At 57.9% G+C, this 19,476-nt stretch overlaps 1 protein-coding gene across 10 annotated transcripts; it reads right to left on the bottom strand.

The window, feature by feature from the left end:
• Nucleotides 1-3,276: 3,276 nt before the first annotated feature.
• HYOU1 (hypoxia up-regulated 1) lies at nucleotides 3,277-15,755 on the bottom strand. 10 transcript variants are annotated; one of them, XM_089334333.1, is made up of 27 exons: nucleotides 15,564-15,614; nucleotides 14,773-15,101; nucleotides 14,584-14,680; nucleotides 14,297-14,390; nucleotides 14,036-14,114; nucleotides 13,768-13,922; nucleotides 13,608-13,684; nucleotides 13,150-13,331; nucleotides 12,782-12,897; nucleotides 11,577-11,769; nucleotides 11,297-11,431; nucleotides 11,111-11,193; nucleotides 10,898-11,030; nucleotides 10,596-10,783; nucleotides 10,275-10,413; nucleotides 9,784-9,844; nucleotides 9,207-9,286; nucleotides 8,653-8,838; nucleotides 8,399-8,571; nucleotides 6,575-6,662; nucleotides 6,367-6,489; nucleotides 6,120-6,253; nucleotides 5,915-5,999; nucleotides 5,135-5,375; nucleotides 4,995-5,045; nucleotides 4,690-4,743; nucleotides 3,277-4,565 (listed from the first exon to the last, which is right to left on the bottom strand). In XM_089334333.1, the coding sequence occupies exons 3-27, from the start codon at nucleotides 14,672-14,674 to the stop codon at nucleotides 4,507-4,509; spliced, it is 3,000 nt and encodes a 999-aa protein (XP_089190459.1). In that variant the 5' UTR covers nucleotides 14,675-14,680; nucleotides 14,773-15,101; nucleotides 15,564-15,614; the 3' UTR covers nucleotides 3,277-4,506. The 10 variants fall into 10 exon arrangements, with proteins under 10 accessions (XP_089190459.1, XP_051693651.3, XP_069935500.2 ...); XM_051837691.3 differs by lacking the exons at nucleotides 14,773-15,101; nucleotides 15,564-15,614 and adding an exon at nucleotides 15,645-15,755; XM_070079399.2 differs by lacking the exons at nucleotides 14,773-15,101; nucleotides 15,564-15,614 and adding an exon at nucleotides 15,645-15,755 and having other exon boundaries at nucleotides 4,690-4,740.
• Nucleotides 15,756-19,476: the final 3,721 nt, after the last annotated feature.

Genomic DNA, 19,476 nt, shown 5'->3' with positions numbered 1-19,476 from the left:
CGTCATCCTGCAGAGAAGCGCGAACTCCTTCTCACGGCAGGGGTCTGAGGAAGAACTGAAGCCTGCAAGCATCTTGGGGCCTCGTTCCAGATGGTTCAGCTTGCTTCTGTCGGCCAAGGCAGGCTACAGGACCACCGAGACTTGAAGGAAGGGGAGACAGGACCACCGAGACTTGAAGGAAGGGGAGACGGGCTCCACATGTGGAACCACTTTGTTAGGGGGCTGGTGTTGTGGCGCAGCAGGTTAATCTGCTTGCGACGCCTGCATCCCACATTAGAGTGCCAATTTGAGTCCTGGCTACTCTGCCTCAGATCCAGCTCCCCGCTCATGTGCCTGGGAAAACAGCAGATGGTGGCCCAAGTACTTAGGTCCCCACCACCCATGTGGGAGACTCAGATGGAGTTCCTGGCTCAGACCTTGCTGAGGGGTGAACCAGCACGTGAAAGATCTCTGTCTTTCCCTCTCCCTCTCTGTTAATCTTTCAAATAAGTTTTTAAAAACCCTTAAAAAAACTATTAGAGCGCCGGCACCACGGCTCACTAGGCTAATCCTCCACCTTGTGGTGCCGGCACACCGGGTTCTAGTCTTGGTCAGGGCGCCGGATTCTGTCCCGGTTGCCCCTCTTCCAGGCCAGCTCTCTGCTGTGGCCAGGGAGTGCAGTGGAGGATGGCCCAGGTGCTTGGGCCCTGCACCCCATGGGAGACCAGGAGAAGCACCTGGCTCCTGCCTTTGGATCAGTGCGGTGCGCCGGCCGCGGCGGCCATTGGAGGGTGAACCAAGGGCAAAAGGAAGACCTTTCTGTCTGTCTCTCTCTCACTGTCCACTCTGCCTGTCAAAACAAAACAAAACAAAAAACAAACAAACAAACAAAACTATTAGAGCAATTTGAGCAAATTCGGTGGGAAGCAATGTCCCATTTGCCCCTGCTTCCACACACTCGCAGCCTCTCCTACTGTATTATCACTACAACGAAATACCCAATACAGGCTACTGCTGTAAAGTAAAAAGGCTTATTTGGCTCAGAGTCCTGGAGATTTGAGACCAAGGCCTTGGCATAAGATGATAGGAACCTCACTGTGATGGTCTCACAAGGGCAGGATCACATGTGGGAGGAAGAGACTACACCCGGACACAGGAAGCCAGAAAATGGTGTAGGAGTTGGGCTCACTCTCTTAGCAACGTGCTCTGGAGAGAGCTCGGCGGTCCCACAGGAGGGAGCTTAATGCCTTGCAAGTGCACTCCCAGTGACCTAAGGACCTCCACAGGGCCCAACTTTTTTTTTTTTTTTTTTTTTAAGATTTTTATTTGAAGGGTAGAGCTACAGAGAGGCAGAGAGAGAGAGAGAGAGAGAGTTCTATCTGCCAATTCATTCCCCAAATAGCTGCAATGTCCAAAGCTAGACCAATCTGAAGCCAGGAGCTTTCTCTGGGTCTCCCATGTGGTTGCAGGGGCCCAAGGACTTGGACTGTCCTCCGCTGCTTTCCCAGGCTCAATAGCAGAGAGCTGGATCGGAAGTGGAACAGCCAGTACTTGAACTGGCGCCCTTATGGGATGCTGACACTGCAGGCGGAGGCCTTACCTGCTACACCTCAGCGCCAGCCCTTGAGGTCCATCACCTCTCAGCACCACCACACTAGGGTCCAAGGTCCCAACAGCTGAGCCCTGGGGGACACACGGAAACCACGTGCAATCCAGAGCGGCCTCTCTCAGGGCCCTGCACAGGCGTGATCTGCTTACAACGATCCACGAAGCTACACTGGCGCTGCCCAGTCTGCATTTTACATTACTGTCCACTCTTGGTGCTGGATGGCCTGCGGATTTTGTCAAATGACACATACCCTCCACCATAACTGTCACACAGACCTTTGGATGACAGTGAAGTACGGGCTCACCACCCTGGGGGAGGCTGAGCGTGTGGGAGTTACATGCGGACACTCTGTACTGCTGAATTCAAAACTGCGCTCAGCCATCTATTATTAAGGTTCAAAACTTGTCTAACCTGTCCAGTCTTCAGAGTAAAAAATGACCTCCGTCATCATTAAATATATACTCAACTGCTTGGATATGTAAATGACTCAAGACAGTTTTACCTCCCTTGGGAAAATAGGGAGCTGAGCCACGGAGGTGAATCTCTATTATGTTCCTGTGGCAGATTACAAAGAGGTCGTCCTCAGACCAACTGCCCAGCCTCTGTGCACTGCCTTATTACCTTGGGAATGGACGCTACCTAAGAATGTCTGGCAGGTAGAAGTCCAAATAATGGTAGAGGGAAAACAGAACCAAAATTTTATTTTCATGAAAAAAATATATAAATCTCAACTAAGTCCAGAATGTTAACAATCTTTTGAAAGGTAACCTAAAATTTTATTTGAGGGGCCAGTGTTGTGGTGTAGCAAGTAAAGCCACTGCCTGTGATGCCAGCATCTCACGTGGCTGCTGGTTCGTGTCCCGGCTGCTGCATTTCCAATCCAACACCCTGCTAATGGCCTGGGAAAAACAGAAGATGGTTCAAGTACTTGGGGCCGTGCCACCCACGTGGGAAACCCAGCTGAAGCTCCTGACTCCTGACTTCAGCCTGGCCCAGGCTTTGCCCTTGTGGCCATCTGGGGCGTGAACCAGCAGACAGAAGACCTCTGTCTCTCCCTCTTTCAAGTAAATAAATCTTCAAAAGAATTTGGGTCAGAGAGCGTAAGCCAGCAAGTGAAATTGTTAAGAGTAAGAAAGCGCTCCCCCTACTGGTTCACACCCCAAATGATTGCCGTAATTGGAAGGGGTTGTTGGGTTAGACCCAGGCGGCTTCAACTCAAATCTGTCTCCCACATGGGTACCCAGAACTGAACTACTGGAGCCTCCCAGGACCAGCATTGGCAGGAAGTTGGAGTCAGGAGCTGGGGACTGGACCCAGAAACTCCAATCTGGGACATGGGCATCTTAACTAGGGTAAATGTCCACTTCCTGTCTTACCTTCTGTTAAACATGCAGTCTTGAAATTCTAATTTAAAGGCAAAGATCTTCCATCTGCTGATTCACTCCCCAAACACCCCTAACAGCCGGCACTAGGACAAGCTGAAGCCATGAGCCTGGAGCCTCTCCACTCCCATTTGGTGTATTAGCAGGAACTGAACTGGAAGCAGTCAGGACTGCAACCCAGGAGTTCTGATGTGGGATGTGGGTATCCCAAGCGTGGCTTGACTGCTGTACCAAACAGCTGCCCCTTCACATGCATCATGTATATTTGAGAAACAAACTCATGTTTCAAAATGATAGCACAAAAACTATAGAAAAGAATATTTTATTGAAACAATTTCTCAATTAACAATGGAGCAAAGTACAATTTGATTCAAACCTGTCCAACCAGCCTCAACTGCTAATGAAAGAACTCGAACATACAGAAGGGGGTGGGGGGACCTTTTCTGCCAATGTGGCAAAAACAAAAAAAAAGGACAAAAAAGACAGAATGACTGACACAACCCGGTTCACCCTCGTCCCGGAGCGCAGGAGGCTGCTCCAGCTCCTGCCCCTACCCCAGCAGAGCAATGCATGGAGGAAGGCCGCCCGCCCTCTTCCTCCACCCGCAAAGCCTGCCTCCAAGAGTGAGGTGCTGTGTTTACATTCACACCGTGGGCTCTCCAAGCCCCAGGGTCTCAGCATAGGGGCTCACAGTAGCAAGCACATTTGGTCAGCCCGGGGGGCAGGGGCAGAGCAGCAGGAGGGGAGGCAGGTGGGCGCAGGCCCCAGGGCGGCCAGCCTCCGGGGAAGATGCAGGTTTTGAGGGCTTGCACGATGCTGGTTTCCCACACTGACCACTCCACAGGCTTTCCGGGGCTGTCACACACCTCCCCCTCCCCTTTCTCTCTGCCTCCTCTGGCCAGTAAGGGTCATCCGTGAGAGCGGAATACTTCCAGATTTCCTTCAGTCAGTCCAGATGGAAGGCTTTGGGCAAGGGGCAGAGAACTACCCAACCTGCACCAGGAAGCCAAGAAAATGCATGGGGTGGGGGGCGGGGATGGGAAGACCTTGGAGGGAGGAAGGGGCAGAGACTCAGAAACCAAGGCTGGTAACTGAGGCTGTGCAGACTGGCCCAGCGGGACATGGGTTTCATGGGGGGAGGGGAAGGAGGGAGGGCGGGATGACCAGAGAGGACTGGACACTCCCCCATGTCCCAGGATGCCCTCCCTACCTCCAGGCCCAGTCAGCCACTGTGGCCGTTCTCTCGCCTACCTGCAGGCAAAGCCTTAAGACCTAATAGTGATTATTCCCCAGTGTAGGGCCTGGGTGGGCAGGGAGCCGGGGTGGGAGCAGGCGGCAGACAAGTTCTGGCTTTAACCTCAGAGCTATCCCAGAAGGAGCCGGTGAGCTGGCCTCTCCTTCCCCTTCTCCACACTCTAGCTGCAAGTGAGAGAAAAGGAGCCCCCAGGGCAGGACCGACCCCCTCCCCCATCGATGTTTAATAAATAGAGGTGGCAGGAGAAGGGGGTGGTGACAAACAGGGCCGTGAGGTGGGGGTTATAGCTCATCATTCTTCACAGGCTGCTTCTGCCGCGCTGGCTGCTCCTGTTCTGATGCTGTGGGGGAGGGGAGAGCCAAGGACAGACAGCAGCTGAGACCGAGGGAGTAGCCCAGGGTCCCCTATGGCTCTCCTCCCCGAGACCACCCAGGCTTCCCGGCATGCCCCGGCTCCACCCTCACCTGCTCCCGGACCTCCTAACTCCAAAGTCTCTGGGCTTGCTGGTTCCGATTCTGCTTTGGGGAAACAAAGGGCTGGTCAGGCTCCACAGAAGGCAGGGACAAGCTAACCGAGCGAGGGGTTGGCAAACTGCTTCTGGAAAGAGTCAGCTAATGACTGAGGATGGGTGGGCCACGGGGGTCTCTGCCTGCTTTCCTTTTTTAAAGGAGCTCTTCTAGTTTCTATAAAGGTTGTACAGTCTGTGGGCTGCACCTGCCAGTCTGCCTGCCCCGCTAACACAGTGTCCCCCGCCAGTCTCCCCACTCACCCGCTTCCACTTTCTCAGGTTCGGGGATGGGCTCCGCATCCTCCGTCTGGCCTGTGGGGAGAGCAGGATGAGTGTGTGCCCAGGAGGGAGAGCAGCGCCCCCTGCCCGCAGGAACAGGGAACCGGGCACCTGGCCCTCACCTGCTGGAGGGATGACCTTCTCCCCCTGGTCACTGTCACTGGCATTGAGGGGAGGCTCTGTCCGGGTCCCGTTCTTGTCTTTGGGCCGGGGCCGCGGCTTGGCAAACTTGGCCTTATTGAGCAGGTACTGCACCTCGCGGTCCAGGGCCATCATCTTGGCCTCGATGTCTTTTGAGAGCAGCACAGGCTTATCTGTGGCGGGAAGTTTGGCCTGCTCGGCCACCGTCGCATTCTTCCAGGCCTGTGGGGGAGGCCAGGACAGGCTCAGCGCTGGCCACAGTGTGCGCAGCCGTCTCTCTCCCAGGAGGAACCGGTCCCCAAGCAGCTCCAGGCTCCTCACTCTGCCACTCCTTGCCGTCTGCCCCCAGGTGAGCAGGCGCCTCCGCAGGGCAGGCCATAGAGGCCCGCACTGCAAGCCTCCAGCTCTGGGGCAGCCACAGCGGAGCGAAGCCCTTGCTTCTTCCTTCCTGGCCTCTGCACGTCTAGGCTGACTCAGGAAGTCCCCACCCATCCCAAGCAGCGTCTGCCTCACAGGACAGGTCACCTGGCTGGTCCACACCCGGCCCATCTCTGAGCCTGGCTCTCCCTCACTCATGGACCCAGGCTTCTCTGTTCCCCCCGACTCTCAGCTCTGACCCTTGCTTGGGGCTAATCAAAAGCGGGCTCAGATGCAAATATCCTGCCTTCCCAGTCAGTGGCTACGCCAGGAGGCCGACGCCGCCACGTTTCCGGCTCCCACCACCTCCCACGGGGCCGACGGCCAGCTTCCGCGGTGGTTACCCAAGTCTCATTGATGACTTTCTCCAACGTGGTCATCTCCACCTCCGTGAAGATCTGGTCCATCTCTGGAATGAGCCGGGCTCCCCTGGATGGCAGAGAGGACAGTCAGCCCTGGGCTAGGTGGGAAGAGGCCCAGGGTGTGGGGGGTGGCAGTGGACGGAACCAGAGGACTAAATGAAGCAGAAAGGGCGCAGGTGCCGCTCACTTGAGGAACATGCTGGAATGGTTGAGCAGATTGTCGAGGGCCGACAGTCGTTCAGGCCACTTCTTGCGCTCTTCTACCCGAAAAAACAGCCCTTGGCACAGCTTCTTCAGCTCCGCCAGCTTCTCCTTCAACTTCTGAGGGAGGCGGGGTTGGGCAGGGGTGACAGGAGAGCCCTGATCAGCCCCACGTCCCTCCTAATGGCCTCGCAGCCCCTCGCCCCACCTGCCACGTCCTGGGAGGCCCTCACCGCAGTCGTGGCCCCAAAGCCCTCGTCTTCCAGCCAGGAGGACGCGGCTCTGAGCTTCCCCGAGATGTCCTCGCGCTGCTCCTCGGTGGACACTTCCTGGTACTCGGGCTGGTCCAGCTTGTCCTAGGGAGGGACACGGGTGCGTGCGGGCAGCGACCCCAGGCAAGGCTCTCAGAGCCAGGGACCGGGTGCTGCCCAGCCCACCCACCTGCGTCTCAAAGATGAAAGCCTCCAAGCTGTTGGCAGCCTTCTCCCGTTCCTGCTTCTCCAGGTCTCGCGACGTCAAGTCCTCGAGCCTGTGGGACAAAGAAGAGGGCACGAGGGAAAGAGCGGCTCAGGGCTCAGGCTCTGGGCGTTTCTCCTGGGCAGGAGGCCGCTCCACGCCCTGCGCCCCACGTCTAGCGCACACATGTGCACATGCACTCTCGCCCTCTACGTCCTGCGTCCAGTGCACACGTACTCTCACCCACTACGTCCTATGTCCAGCACACTACATCCTATGTCCAGTGTACATGCGTGCACACGCTCTCGCCCACTACGCCCCACGTCCAGCGCACATGCAGGCACACGCTCTGTTGCCCACTACGTCCTGCGTCCAGTGCACATGTACTCTCATCCACTACGTCCTACATCCAGCACACATGTAGGCACACGCTCTCTCACCCACTACGTCCTATGTCCAGTGTGCATGCATGCACACGCTCTCTCGCCCACTATGTCCTATGTCCAGCACACACGCAGGCACACACTCTCTCGCCCACTACGCCCCACGTCCAGCGCACACACAGGTGCACGCTCTCTCGCCCACTATGTCCTATGTCCAGTGTGCATGTGTGCACACGCTCTCTCGCCCACTATGTCCTATGTCCAGCGCACACGCAGGCACACACTCTCTTGCCCACTGCGCCCCACGTCCAGCGCACACGCAGGCACATGCACTCTCGCCCACTACGTCCTATGTCCAGGGTGCATGCGTGCACATGCTCTCACCCACTATGCCCCACGTCCAGCGCACACACAGGCACACGCTCTCTAGCCCACTACACCCCACGTCCAGTGCACACGCAGGCACACGCTCTCTCGCCCACTACGTCCTATGTCCAGTGTGCATGCGTGCACATGCTCTCTCGCCCACTACGTCCTATGTCCAGTGTACATGCATGCACACACCCTCACCCACTACGCCCCACGTCCAGCACACACGCAGGCACACACATGCACACGCTCTCCCGCCCACTACGCCCCACGTCCAGCACACACGCAGGCACACGCTCTCTCGCCCACTACGTCCTATGTCCAGTGTGCATGCGTGCACACACTCTCCCGCCCACTGCGCCCCACGTCCAGCGCACACGCAGGCACACGCTCTCTCACCCACTACGTCCTTCGTCGTGTACATGCGTGCACACGCTCTCTCGCCCACTATGTCCTATGTCCAGTGCACACGCAGGCACACACTCTCTCGCCCACTACGTCCTATGTCCAGCGTGCATGCATGCACACACTCTCTTGCCCACTACGCCCCACGTCCAGCACACATGCAGGCACACGCTCTCTCGCCCACTACATCCTATGTCCAGTGTGCATGGGTGCACACTCTCACCCACTGCGCCCCACGTCCAGCGCACACACAGGCACACGCTCTCTCGCCCACTACGTCCTATGTCCAGTGTGCATGCGTGCACACGCTCTCTCGCCCACTATGTCCTATGTCCAGCGCACACACAGGCGCACGCTCTCTCGCCCACTACGTCCTACGTCGTGTACATGTGTGCACACACTCTCTCTCCCACTGCGCCCCACGTCCAGTGTACATGCGTGCACACGCTCTCTCTCCCACTACGCCCCACGTCCAGTGTACATGCCTGCACACACTCTCCCGCCCACTGTGCCCCACGTCCAGCGCACACGCAGGCGCACGCTCTCTCGCCCACTACATCCTACGTCCAGTGTACATGCGTGCACACACTCTCCCGCCCACTGCGCCCCACGTCCAGCGCACACGCAGGTGCACGCTCTCTCGCCCACTTACTTCTGCACTGAGCGGGCCAGCTCGGCCTCTGCCAAGTCAGGCACGTCCAGAATGACGAGCTCCACCCCGATCTCCTCCACCATCTTCTGCTTCCGGGCGGGCTTCTGCTTCTTCTCTTCCTGGGGGGCTGCAGGGGCGCCCTCGGGCCCTGCCTCCCCCTTCTCGCCTGGCTTCTGGGGAGGAAGAGGGGACTGAGAACCTTCTGCAGCGGGAAGCGGGCAGCCCCGCCCCCTGTCCCCGGGTCCTCGGCTCACCGGTGCCTCAGATCTGTCCCCATCTTCCTTTTCTGCTGCCTTTGCCTCCTCAGGGCCTGTGTCCCCCTCAGGCGCAGGGGGTGGGGGCGGAGAGGCATCCTCTCGGGGGGCCCCTGCTTCTTCCTTGAGCTCTGCCTGCTCCCCAGGCTCGTCCTTGCTCCCCTCAGCAGGGCTCTCCTCCTCCTCCTGGGGGACAGACAGACACGCTGCAGGGCAGCCCCAGCAGCAGATCCCCAGGCAGGCCTGGCCTCGGCAGTGCAGGTGCTCACGGCTCAGGGCACAGCGTCAGGGAGGACGGATGACAAGTGAAGGGAACGGTCAGCAGGCTGCCCGGACAAAGGGAGCGGGTCTGGAGTTGAGGGCAATGGCTCTGGGCTCTGGAACAGGGAACAGCCTGGAGTGCGGAGGAGCCTGCAGAAGGCTGGGCTGGGGGAGGGGGAGGGCGAGAGCTGCTCCGAGTTCCAAGCAGCTGAGCCCACCCAACTGCCTGCCTCTGCTGCCACTCCCTGCCCCACGTGCTGTCCTCCACGTCCCCAGCTCCTTCCTGAGCTCACCTGGACCGAGTCAGTACCATTCTCTTTGGCATCTGGTGTCGCGCCACCTCCGAACAGGCTGGAAATGGTGTTGCCGAGTTCTAGGGGGAAGAAAGCCAAAGACTCAAAAGGGGACCACAGGGGCTGGCGCTGTGGCTTAGCAGGTTAAGCTGCCACCTGCAATGCTGGCTTTCCGTGTGGGCACCAGTTCGAGGTCTGGCTGCTCCACTTCCAATCCAGCTCCCTGCTAATGCACCTGGGAAAGCACTGGAAGACGGCCCAAGTGCTTGGGCCCCTGCACCCATGCAGGAGACCTGGAAGAAGCTCCTGGCTTCCAATCAGCTCAGCTCTGGCCATTGTGGCCATTTGGGGAGTGAACCAGCAGATGAAGATCTCTCTGACTGTCTCTATTTCTTTCCCTCTGTAACTCTGCCTTTCAAATAAATTTATAAAAAGAAAAAATTAGGGGACCACAGCAGTGACTCCACCTCCTCAGCCAACGGCAATGCCTTGTCTGCTTCCATGAACTGCCCAAGTCCAAGCATAATCTCTCTCAGACACGCACACGCACATGTACACCCACGCAGACGCTCCTTACTGGTGAGAGTAGATTCCTCTTCTGGACTGTCCTCCACCACTGTCTCAAACACAGACTCCACCTGCAAACAGGTGCAATGAAGCAGCACACCCGCAAGCCCGCCTCCCGCCCGGCACTGGCCTGCCTTCCTGAGGACTCCCGCATGGCCCCCGCCCCCTTCAATCATGAGCCCGAGAAAAGCAGCCTGGCTCCCGTACCCTCTGGAGCGTGCACGGGCACACTTCCCATGGCACATCCTCAAAAGCAGTCCAGAAGTGCTCTGCACAGCGGCTGCCTCTCATTCCTGGCTCCCTCAGAGAATCCCACAACACCCACAAGCATGGGTAGCCCACGAGAGAACCCATGCCAGATCCCCAGCGAGCCCTGTGGAGCCAAGATCTGCTGATTCCACGCCCTGTCTGTCACGTCCTAACACCACGCAGAACCCACCCGGGAAGGGGCCGGTGAGGCCTGGGCCCCTGCCCTGCACACACAGCCCGCTCTGCGCTCACCCTGTCTAGACTGAGCACCCCGCTCTCGTCCAGGTTGAAGTGGGCCTTGATGCCCTTGGACTCATAGTCGGGATACTTCTTGAAGCTCTCTCCCACACCTTTCAGCTTCACTGTGGTCAGATTCTGGGAGCCAAACACCCTGGGTGGGCAGGAGAGAAGAGTCTGAGGGGACCGCGGACCGCACAGCCTCACACTGGGGCCGGCAGGGGCACTCTCCAAGGCCAGGCCAAACTACTGCCCAAAGAGGCGGCTTGCCACCTCGCCCCAACCCCTCGGCCTGCTCCCCCGGCAGCCCCGCAGGCCCCACACCCTGCCCCTCACCGAAGATCCTCAGGCCCCAGGAAGCCCAGGTCGCCGTAGTTGATGTGGAAGTTGAAATCGTGGCTGTAGCGGTTGAAGGTGATGACTTTGCGTTGAGGGTAGGGCCCCATGCGGGAGAAGAGCACGCGCTTATTGTGCTTCAGGCTGCGGACCCCGGGCTCCTCCTCCACCTCCCTGGTGAACTCCACCTACACAGCAGGCAGACAGGGCGCACTGGAGAACCGGAGGAGGTGGGGATCCCTGGCCGCGGAGACAGAGGGAAGCGGGGCTCCTGCCTGGAGAGGGAAAGGGGGTTCACTCACCAGGATAGGGTAGACCACGGCGTCCCGGACGACGAACGGCTTCACCTTGAAGGCTTTGCTCAGGGCAGCTGCCTGGTACACGGCCCCCATGGCAGCCGCCTCGTCCGCGTTGATGTTCTTCCCGAGCTCCTCCCTAGGAGAGTCCCAGGCTCCAGCGCCATCCACGGGGACACCCAGCCACCCTCCGCCGGGCAGCCCCAGCCCCACACTCACTTGCCCACGGCCTTCAGCAGCACCTCCTGAACTTTGGGGACCCGAGTGGCCCCGCCCACCAGGATCACCTGCTCAATCTCATCCTGCAGAGGGGAGGAACGTGAGGTGGGGCCGCGTGCGGTCGACGCCCCTTTCTCCATTGACCCTTCCCCCACGTCCTCCACGGCCCCTGCCCCAGCCCCTCACCAAACTCATCTCGGCACTCTGGAGGGCCTGCTGAACGGGCCCGGGCACCCGCTCGAACAGGTCGGCGCACAGCTCCTCGAACTCCACTCGGGTCACTTTTGCTTTGAAGTCCACGTCGTCCATCAGGCCCTCGATCTGGGGGAGGACGAGGCGTGTCAGTGCCTGCTCTCTGCTGGCGGCACTGACGCCCAGGGACCAGCAGGCAACAAGCCCAGTGGGTGAAGCAGGGGCCCTCCGCATCCCTGGGGGCAAGTCCGGCTGCATGCAGCCCCGGGGGCACCTGGGCCATGTGGTCGGCGTTGGCGCTCAGGACGGTTTTGAGTCGGTTGGCCTCACGGAGCAGCTTGGCCATCGCCCGCGGGTTCTCTCGCACGTCCTTTGCTCGCTGGCCTTTGCGCTGCTCATTGAAAAGCCCGGCCAGGTGCTCCCGCAGCCGGAGCTCCATCTCCAGGCCGCCTAGCGTGCGGTCAAACCTGCTCAGAGAAGGCAGCAGGGGAAAGTGTGAGGAACACACGGGGGTCCCTCCGCCCACGCAGGAGCCCCATGTTTCAGGCAGGGACCCACACTGCTCTCTGCTCCCCACAGCATGGCTGACACCCCACGCAGGCAGCTCGCTCATTCGTTCATGGTATTTACTGAGCACTGACTATGCACTCGTCTCTGGGAACGTAACTGTGGCAGGAGTGGCGGGGAGACAGGGTCCCTGCTGCCAGGGCTTATGATCTAGCAGCGGGAAGGCCACGTCAATGTCAAGTGTGTGCTACAAAGGAGAGTACAGCGGGCCGGGCGTGCGCGTGGGCTATTCAGCGACATCCAGGAGAGCTTCCCTGAAGAAGTGATGCCTGAACTGAAACCTGAAGGGTGGGCTGGTAGAGCGAGGGAAGAACATTCTAGATGGAAGGAGCAGTGCTCATAACGACCCTGAGAGAGCAAGTTCCAAAGGAGGGCGCTGCTGGGACTAGAGCCGAGCTGTGGGAGGCGGGGCTTAGGTGGGCACAGCAAGGTTTTGGTGTGACCGAGTGCTTTCTGAAGAAACGGGCTACAATCAGTTTGGCATTGTTAACACCAGCCTCTGGCTGCACTACGGAGAGAGAACCCAAAGGAGACAGAGAGGTCCTGTTTAATCCTGGAGGTAAGGGGCAACGGCCAGACCAGCATGGGGGTGCCGGAATCCACCGACAGCAGACAGACAAGAGCGAGCAGCTTTTAAGTGAACTCGAAAGAGAAAACATGATGGCCTCTAACACCTAACAGGTGGCCTGCCATCCTGTGCATTTCCCTAGACGCTCCACGGGCTCCCCGCCTTTCAGCCTTCCCAGCCGTCCTCTCCAGGCCTTGCTCTCGGGCAGTGGCACCCCACGGCGAGCAACGCTATAACCTGGGGAGCATTCCTGCAGTGATCAGGAAGGGGAGCGGTGCCCCTCCAGGAGGAAGCCCCTGACTCAAGGGTCTCAACAAGAAGCCCACCCCTGAGCACCCACTTACCCCACGCCCCGGATCTGCAGCTGTGGCTGCATCCCGGCCTCCTTTGTCTTCACCGTCTGGTAGGTCACGATGGTGCACACGGTGCTGCCTGAGCCCATGTCATAGAACATGATGTTCTGCGGCGACATCAGAGCAAGTGTCACAGGAGCCTCATCAGACCTCAGGGCGCTGCTGTCCACCTGCCTGCCTCCAGGGGCCCAGGCCAGCTCTCAGCATAAAGTCCAGCAGCCCCAGCATGGGCTGGGAGGAGGCTGCGGCTGCCTTTTGCCAAGAGCCAGCCATGCAAATGAGATGCAAAGCAGGCCAGGAGAGCGCCAGCCTCGGACTCTGGCCCCCTGTGTGTCTGGTCAGGGCGCCTCCCTGCTCACCTGGGCGGTGGTGTTGATGTCTTTTCGACGGAAGACGCCGTAGCTGAGGGCGGTGGCAGTGTTGTCGTTGATGAGCTGCAGCACTTTGAGGCCGGCCATGCGAGCAGCCTGCAGCACCGCCCGGCGCTCGGCCTGGTTGAAGAAGGCCGGCACGGTGATCACCGCGTCCTTGATGGGCTGCTCTGCAGAGGACAAGAGAACAGGGTCCCACCAGCTCCACGCCTGGATGAGGATTTCCACCCTCAGCGCTACTGACACTCAGGGCCAGGTAACTGTTGCTGGGGTCTGTCCTGTGCACTCCAGGGATGCTGGGCGGCGTCGCTGGCCTCCACCCACCAGAGGCCAGATGTGACAACCAGGTGTGTCTTCAGACATAGCCAGATGTTCCTGCCCGTTTGTGAACTGCTGCCTTAGCTCCTGGGGGATCTGGCTGCCATGGGTCCCACCTTGGCACTCACCAGCAAAATCTTCAGCCAGGGAGCGGGAGTAGTTGAGAATCATGCCCAGCACCTCCTCGGGTGAGAACTGCAGCTGCCTGGGGAGAGGGAGGGTAGTTGGTGGCAAGGAAGCCACGAGCACGCACCGTGAGGAGCCCGCCTGCGCCAGCGCAGCACTCACGGGCTGATCTGGAAGTGCACAGTCTGCCGCTGGGGGTCGAAGCTCAGCTCGTGCTCCGGGAAACGGGCCCGGTAAAGAGCCACATGTGGGTTGTCTGCTTGCTTCCCCAGGAGGTGCTGGAAGTAACGCAGGGTGGCCTTGGGGTTCTTGATGGCCTGTGAGGTGAGGAGGAGGCTGAGTATTAGGGTCTCAAGCCCAGGGGTGCCCACCTCCGTCAGACACGGATAAGGGGCCAGACCACAACTGGGAATGGGTGCTGGCAGCTCACCATGCCTGCTGCACTGTCTCCAAAGAATCTCTCATTTTCTTTCAAGGTCACCATCACCGGGGTTTTCCTCCGAGATTCCCTGGGGAAAACAGATATTGAACCCAGGGTCTGCAGCACATGTGGGTTCAGGAACCTCAGCACCTCACATACAATCAACCACTCAGAGGCCACTGTCAGCTGTGGGTACTACAAGGACCACCCCACACCCACAAGGAGCCCAGGCTCCCTCCCTCCTGACCCCCGCCCTGGGGCCGGCCTCACTTGTTCAAGACGATTTCCATGGGCACTCCAGGTTTGACGATGGCCACCTTCATGGACTCGCTGCCCAGGTCCACGGACATCACTGCCAGCGTGTCTGGGGACAGGGGAGCAGAGGTCTGTGGGTGAGCCTCCCTCCCTGTCTTACGGAGGCTCCGCCACTTTCCACACAGAGAATAAGACAGCAAGAGACAGAGAAGGAAGCCTGGGTCCTGCACCCAAGAGACTTCTGACCAGGCACCTCGAGCCCCCTTCCCACCGTGTGACACTGGCTCAGACCCCGTACGTACCACTCAGTGCCAACAGGTCTGCCAAGAGCACAGCCATCAAGGCCCAGCAGGCTGGCCTCCTCAGCCTCTGCCTCCTGCCTGTGGCTGCCATTATGCCCTGGGGAGGAGGGAAAAAAAATACTGGTAACCGGATGCCCGAGTGATGGAGACACAGCCACTTCCAGACCAGAGAAACGGTAAGATTCGTACCTACTCCATTCTCGCCCAGGGCACAGCAGCTTATACCCCCTTTCCACCTCCTGATGAGTGCCAACCACTCTCCAGGCATCCCCAGCAGTGTCCACACCAAGGCCCAGGCGAAACAGCATGGGCCCTGGGCTCCATCACATCCCCGAGAGAAGGTATTAGGCCGGAAGGAAGGAGACCGGAGCCTTCCAGGCAGTAACCGTGTACCCAGCACCGGGCCCGGCTGTCAGACACCCGGGGTGGGGCCGGGGATCCCTGGCCAGGGCTCAACCACCTCTCCACACCTGGAGTTCCCCGCGAGCGAGCAAAGCCGGCCAGGGCCTGCACGGGAACTGAAAGGCGATGACGCTGGGGGTGGCTGGGATGGAAGGGGCCCGTCTCCTCGGCATCCCTGCGGCTCCCGCCCACTCCCCTTCCTCATCCCACTCGCGGGGCCCCGCAGCCCACACAGACGCTGCGCCGGGAGCCCTAAGGTTGCTCTCAAGGCGGGTATCGAGTATCCGCTGTCCACCTGAGCCTCACCTGACCCAAGCTGAGGCGCCCAAGCCCGGAAACGGGTCCTGGCCACCCTCAGCGCGCGGGGGCGGCCCGAAGGCCGGCGGCGGGGCCCGAGGCGCGGGGCCGAGAGCACCAGCGTCCGTGCGGCCCTCCCTCCCGGTACCGACCCGCCCCCGGAGCCAGCACGCTGCCTCCCTACAAGAGGTGGCCGGCCCCGGGGCTGCATCCCCACCCCTGCTACCTCCTGCCTCCGCTCCTGCGGCCCCAGCTCTGGGTCAGATGCGGCGCGGACGTACCCACGAGACCGGCAGCGCGCCCCCCAGCCCGCGCCCTTCACAACTCCCCTCGGTTTGCAAACTGTTACATTAACCACCAACCTCTCGGCGGCGTCTCGCGCACCAGCCGGCCCCGGACGCGGCGCGCGCTCATTGGAGCCGCCGCCGCCCGGCCCTGCTCCCTGCGCCCGGCCCCGCCCCCGCCGCCCCGGCGCGCGCTCCCATTGGGCCACGTCCTAGGCCCGCCCCCTCTCCGTCCCCGCGGTGTCCCGGAGGCGGCCGCGGGGCCAGTCCGCCAGTTGGGGTGAGAGCGCCGGCGCCGGCAGCCGATTGGGCCACGTCACGGGCCGGCGCGTCCGCTCCCTCCTCGCCAGTGCCGGCCCCGCGGCGCCTAGGGGATCCTTTCCGGCCCCGGCGCTGGGTGCATCGCAGCGAGGCTCGGGAATGACCCGCACCTGGAGCGAGTCCTGAGCAGGTCGGTCCCGCACTCGGACCTCTGGGTCCCCTGGGGAGCCCCGGCAGTGACCAGCATCCCCTCCGCGGCCATGCGGAAGAGGCGTTTGTTGGCCGGGTTTGGATGGACATCTGAGAATGGCTGCGCCGCGGACTTGGTCCGCCCCAGCCTCCCTGTTTCGTTGAGAAAACAAGCCATAAATCAGACTTCGCTGGTGGGCCAGGGATAACCGATGTGTTAGTGGCGGAACTTGGCCTGGACTCCTTACCCTAAACCCCCCTCGTATACGAAAGAAAACCCCAAACTGTAAAGCGCTACAGACAAAAGGCATTTTTATTATTTGAGGCTACAGTGCGGTGAGCACGCGTGTCCCCCGTTTTTCTGTTGCATTAAATCTGCACCATCTCTAACTGCTTCTGTGGGAGAATTAAAGCGCCTCGCAGCCCTTAGAGGGCGCATTCTTTAAAAATGTGACCCAACCCATGCCAGGATTTATTGCTTTATTTACAGACTTATTTATGAGAATGGCGGAGTTGGGCAGAGACCGAGAGAGGTTCACTCCCCAGATGGCCACAATGGCTGGTGCTGGGCCAGCCCGAAGCCAGGCGCCCCCGAGCTTGTTCCAGGCCTCCAATGTGGGTGTGAGGACCCAGGGACTTGGGCCAGCCTCTGCGGCTTTCCCAGGTGCATTAGCAGGGAGCTGGATAGGAAGTGGAGCAGCCGGGACTGGAACCAGTGCCCATAAGAGAAGTCGACACTGCATCGGTCTGCCAGGACTTTCTTTAGAGTCCTGGCTGCCGTGGGCAGCACTTTGTCAAATCCGAGCTTGTTTAAGGAATCCTCATCTGTTCCTTGCTCTACATTTTTCATGGTGCTTAGGTGGACATAGCCAGGTAACTATGCTTGAAAGATCAACCTACTGGCAGAACCAGGGAGAGAGCTATTTTTGGAATAGTTCAGTGTTCAGATACTAGAAAAACTGGGAGAAATTTCATTTAAAATGTTAACAGTTCAATTACACAAATAATACACAAATGTAATAACCTTGGAAGAAAAATCCATTCTCTACAGCTAAATCCTTAACACCAACTGCAACCTCCCATACTCTGAATGTGACTGCAGTTAGCACTGTGGAATGTGGTATGTGGCCTTCTAGGCCTTTTCCTCTGCATTAATAGTAAGTCTCTTTTGTAACATGTACTGGGGCTGGTGCTGTGGCACAGTGAGTTAAAGCCCCAGCCTGCAGTGCCGGCATCCCTTATGGGCGTCAGTTTGAGCTCCTCTTCCGATCCAGCTCTCTGCTAAGGCCTGGGAAAGCAGTAAAGATAGCCCAAGTGCTTGGGCCCCTGCACCCACATGGGAGACGTGGAAGAAGCTCCTGGCTTTGGAATAGTTCAGCTCTGGCTGTTGCAGTCATTTGGGGAGTGAACCAGCAGGTGGAAGACCTCTCTCTCTGGCCCTACCTCTCTCTCTAACTTTCAAATAAATAAAATAATTCTTTTTTTTTTTTTTAAAAAGAAACATGTACTGATTTTTAAAAAATTAATTTATTTATTTGAAAGGCAGAGTTACAGAGAGGCAGAGGCAGAGAGAGAGAGAGCTCTTCTACCTGCTGGTTCACTCTCCAAATGGCTGTGATGGCCAGAGCTGGGTCGATCTGAAGCCAGGAGCCTGGAGCTTCTTCTGGGTCTTCCATGCGGGTGCAGGGGCCCAAGGACTTGGGGGCCATCTTCCACTGCTTTCCCAGGTCACAGCAGAGAGCTGGATTGGAAGTGGAGCAGCCAGGACTCAAAACTGGCACCCATATGGGATGCTAGCACTACAGGCGGTGGCTTTACTTAATACACCACAGGGTGTCCCCCATTTATATTTTTTAAACCATAAAATGTTATGCAGTTACATTTGTTTGCTGTTCTTTAGCTAATAATAAATCCTGGAGCATTTTCCATGTCACTGTGACTCATTGCTGTTTACTGTTGTAGAACATTCCATGCTATGGAGTTTGTTTGGCCAACATGAACATCTGAGTTGTCAATTCAATTCCACAGAGGAAGATTCTGTTCAATAATTGACTCCACTTTTGGCCAGCTATCCAGTAGATTCTTTCAACCCATTTCAAACAAAGACTATGCATTGTGACACTGACGGGGCTTCTGTGTAAGCAAGCGCTGTGCTAGATGGGTGGCAACCCAGAGATGGTTTGAGTTTGTTCTTGCTCTCAGAGAAGTCCGCGATCTATTGGGAAGCAAATATGTTAATGGTTATTAAAAATCTGTTTTTATTTATTAAAGACATGTTAGATAATTGCAGATTAGAAAATTAACAAAGTCAGTCTTCCCTGTTCCTGATAGAGCTCCCACCCCCGGAACCCCAAGATAGGTTGGTGGGAGCACTTTAGTGCAGCTACAGTTCTCAAATGAGGTAGCCATCCCCATGGGAGGTGCGGCAGGTGCAGGTGCTCTGGGGAGACACCTGTTTTGATCTCTGACCAGAGAGAATTGTGCTTCACAAGAATGAGCCGTAAAACAATGGGAAATTTTTTATGTAAGACATGTGATTTAGGCTGGCCTTGGCAGGTGGATTCCACAGTTCTTGTCCAGAATAACTTGTTACTGACATTTCAGGGCGACATCCCGTCCCCATTGCTGTGCAGAAAGCCACGGGGCAGGGGTGGGAGTTGCTGTCTTGCAGGACATCTGCTGAACTAACAAGTTGAAAATGAACACATTAACAAGGGCGTATGCATACATAATAAACCACGAACATTACGTGATGGGTTTAAGGCAGTGTTGATCAAAGTGGACATCTTGGGCCAGGAGAATTTTTAAAAATCAGCTGTCACCCAGCAATCCTATTCTTAGGTTTATATCTAATAAATGCAAGCATAGTCGCCAAGAGACTGTTGATAGCCACTTTTATGTATAATAGTCCAAACTGAAAACTACCCAAATGCCCATCAGTAACTGGATGAAGAAATAAATTGTGAATTCACATAATGGAATTGTGTATTCTATGTTCAGTGGGAATAAATGGTCTGTTTTACTTGTTGAAACTTAAATGAAGTCCACACACATGACATTGAGTGAAAGGAGCCAGAGTATGTATTGTCTGATTTCACTTATATAAGTGTAAAAGCAGCCGGTGCCGTGGCTCACTAGGCTAATCCTCCGCCTTGTGGTGCCGGCACACTGGGTTCTAGTCCCGGTCGGGGCGCCGGATTCTGTCCCTCTGCTGTGGCCAGGGAGTGCAGTGGAGGATGGCCCAAGTGCTTGGGCCCTGCACCCCATGGGAGACCAGGAGAAGCACCTGGCTCCTGCCTTCGGATCAGCGCGGTGCGCCGGCCGTGGCGGCCATTGGAGGGTGAACCAACGGTAAAGGAAGACCTTTCTCTCTGTCTCTCTCTCTCTCACTGTCCACTCTGCATGTCAAGAAAAAAAACATAATTAAAAAAAAAAATAAGTGTAAAAGCAGATACAGCTG

This window comes from Oryctolagus cuniculus, chromosome 1, assembly GCF_051225735.1.
Source record: "Oryctolagus cuniculus isolate XC-2025 breed Fujian yellow rabbit chromosome 1, ASM5122573v1, whole genome shotgun sequence".
Classification (NCBI taxonomy): Eukaryota; Metazoa; Chordata; class Mammalia; order Lagomorpha; family Leporidae; genus Oryctolagus; species Oryctolagus cuniculus.
Note: the sequence above shows the minus strand (reverse complement) of the source record. Positions and strands in the feature narration are given on the sequence as shown.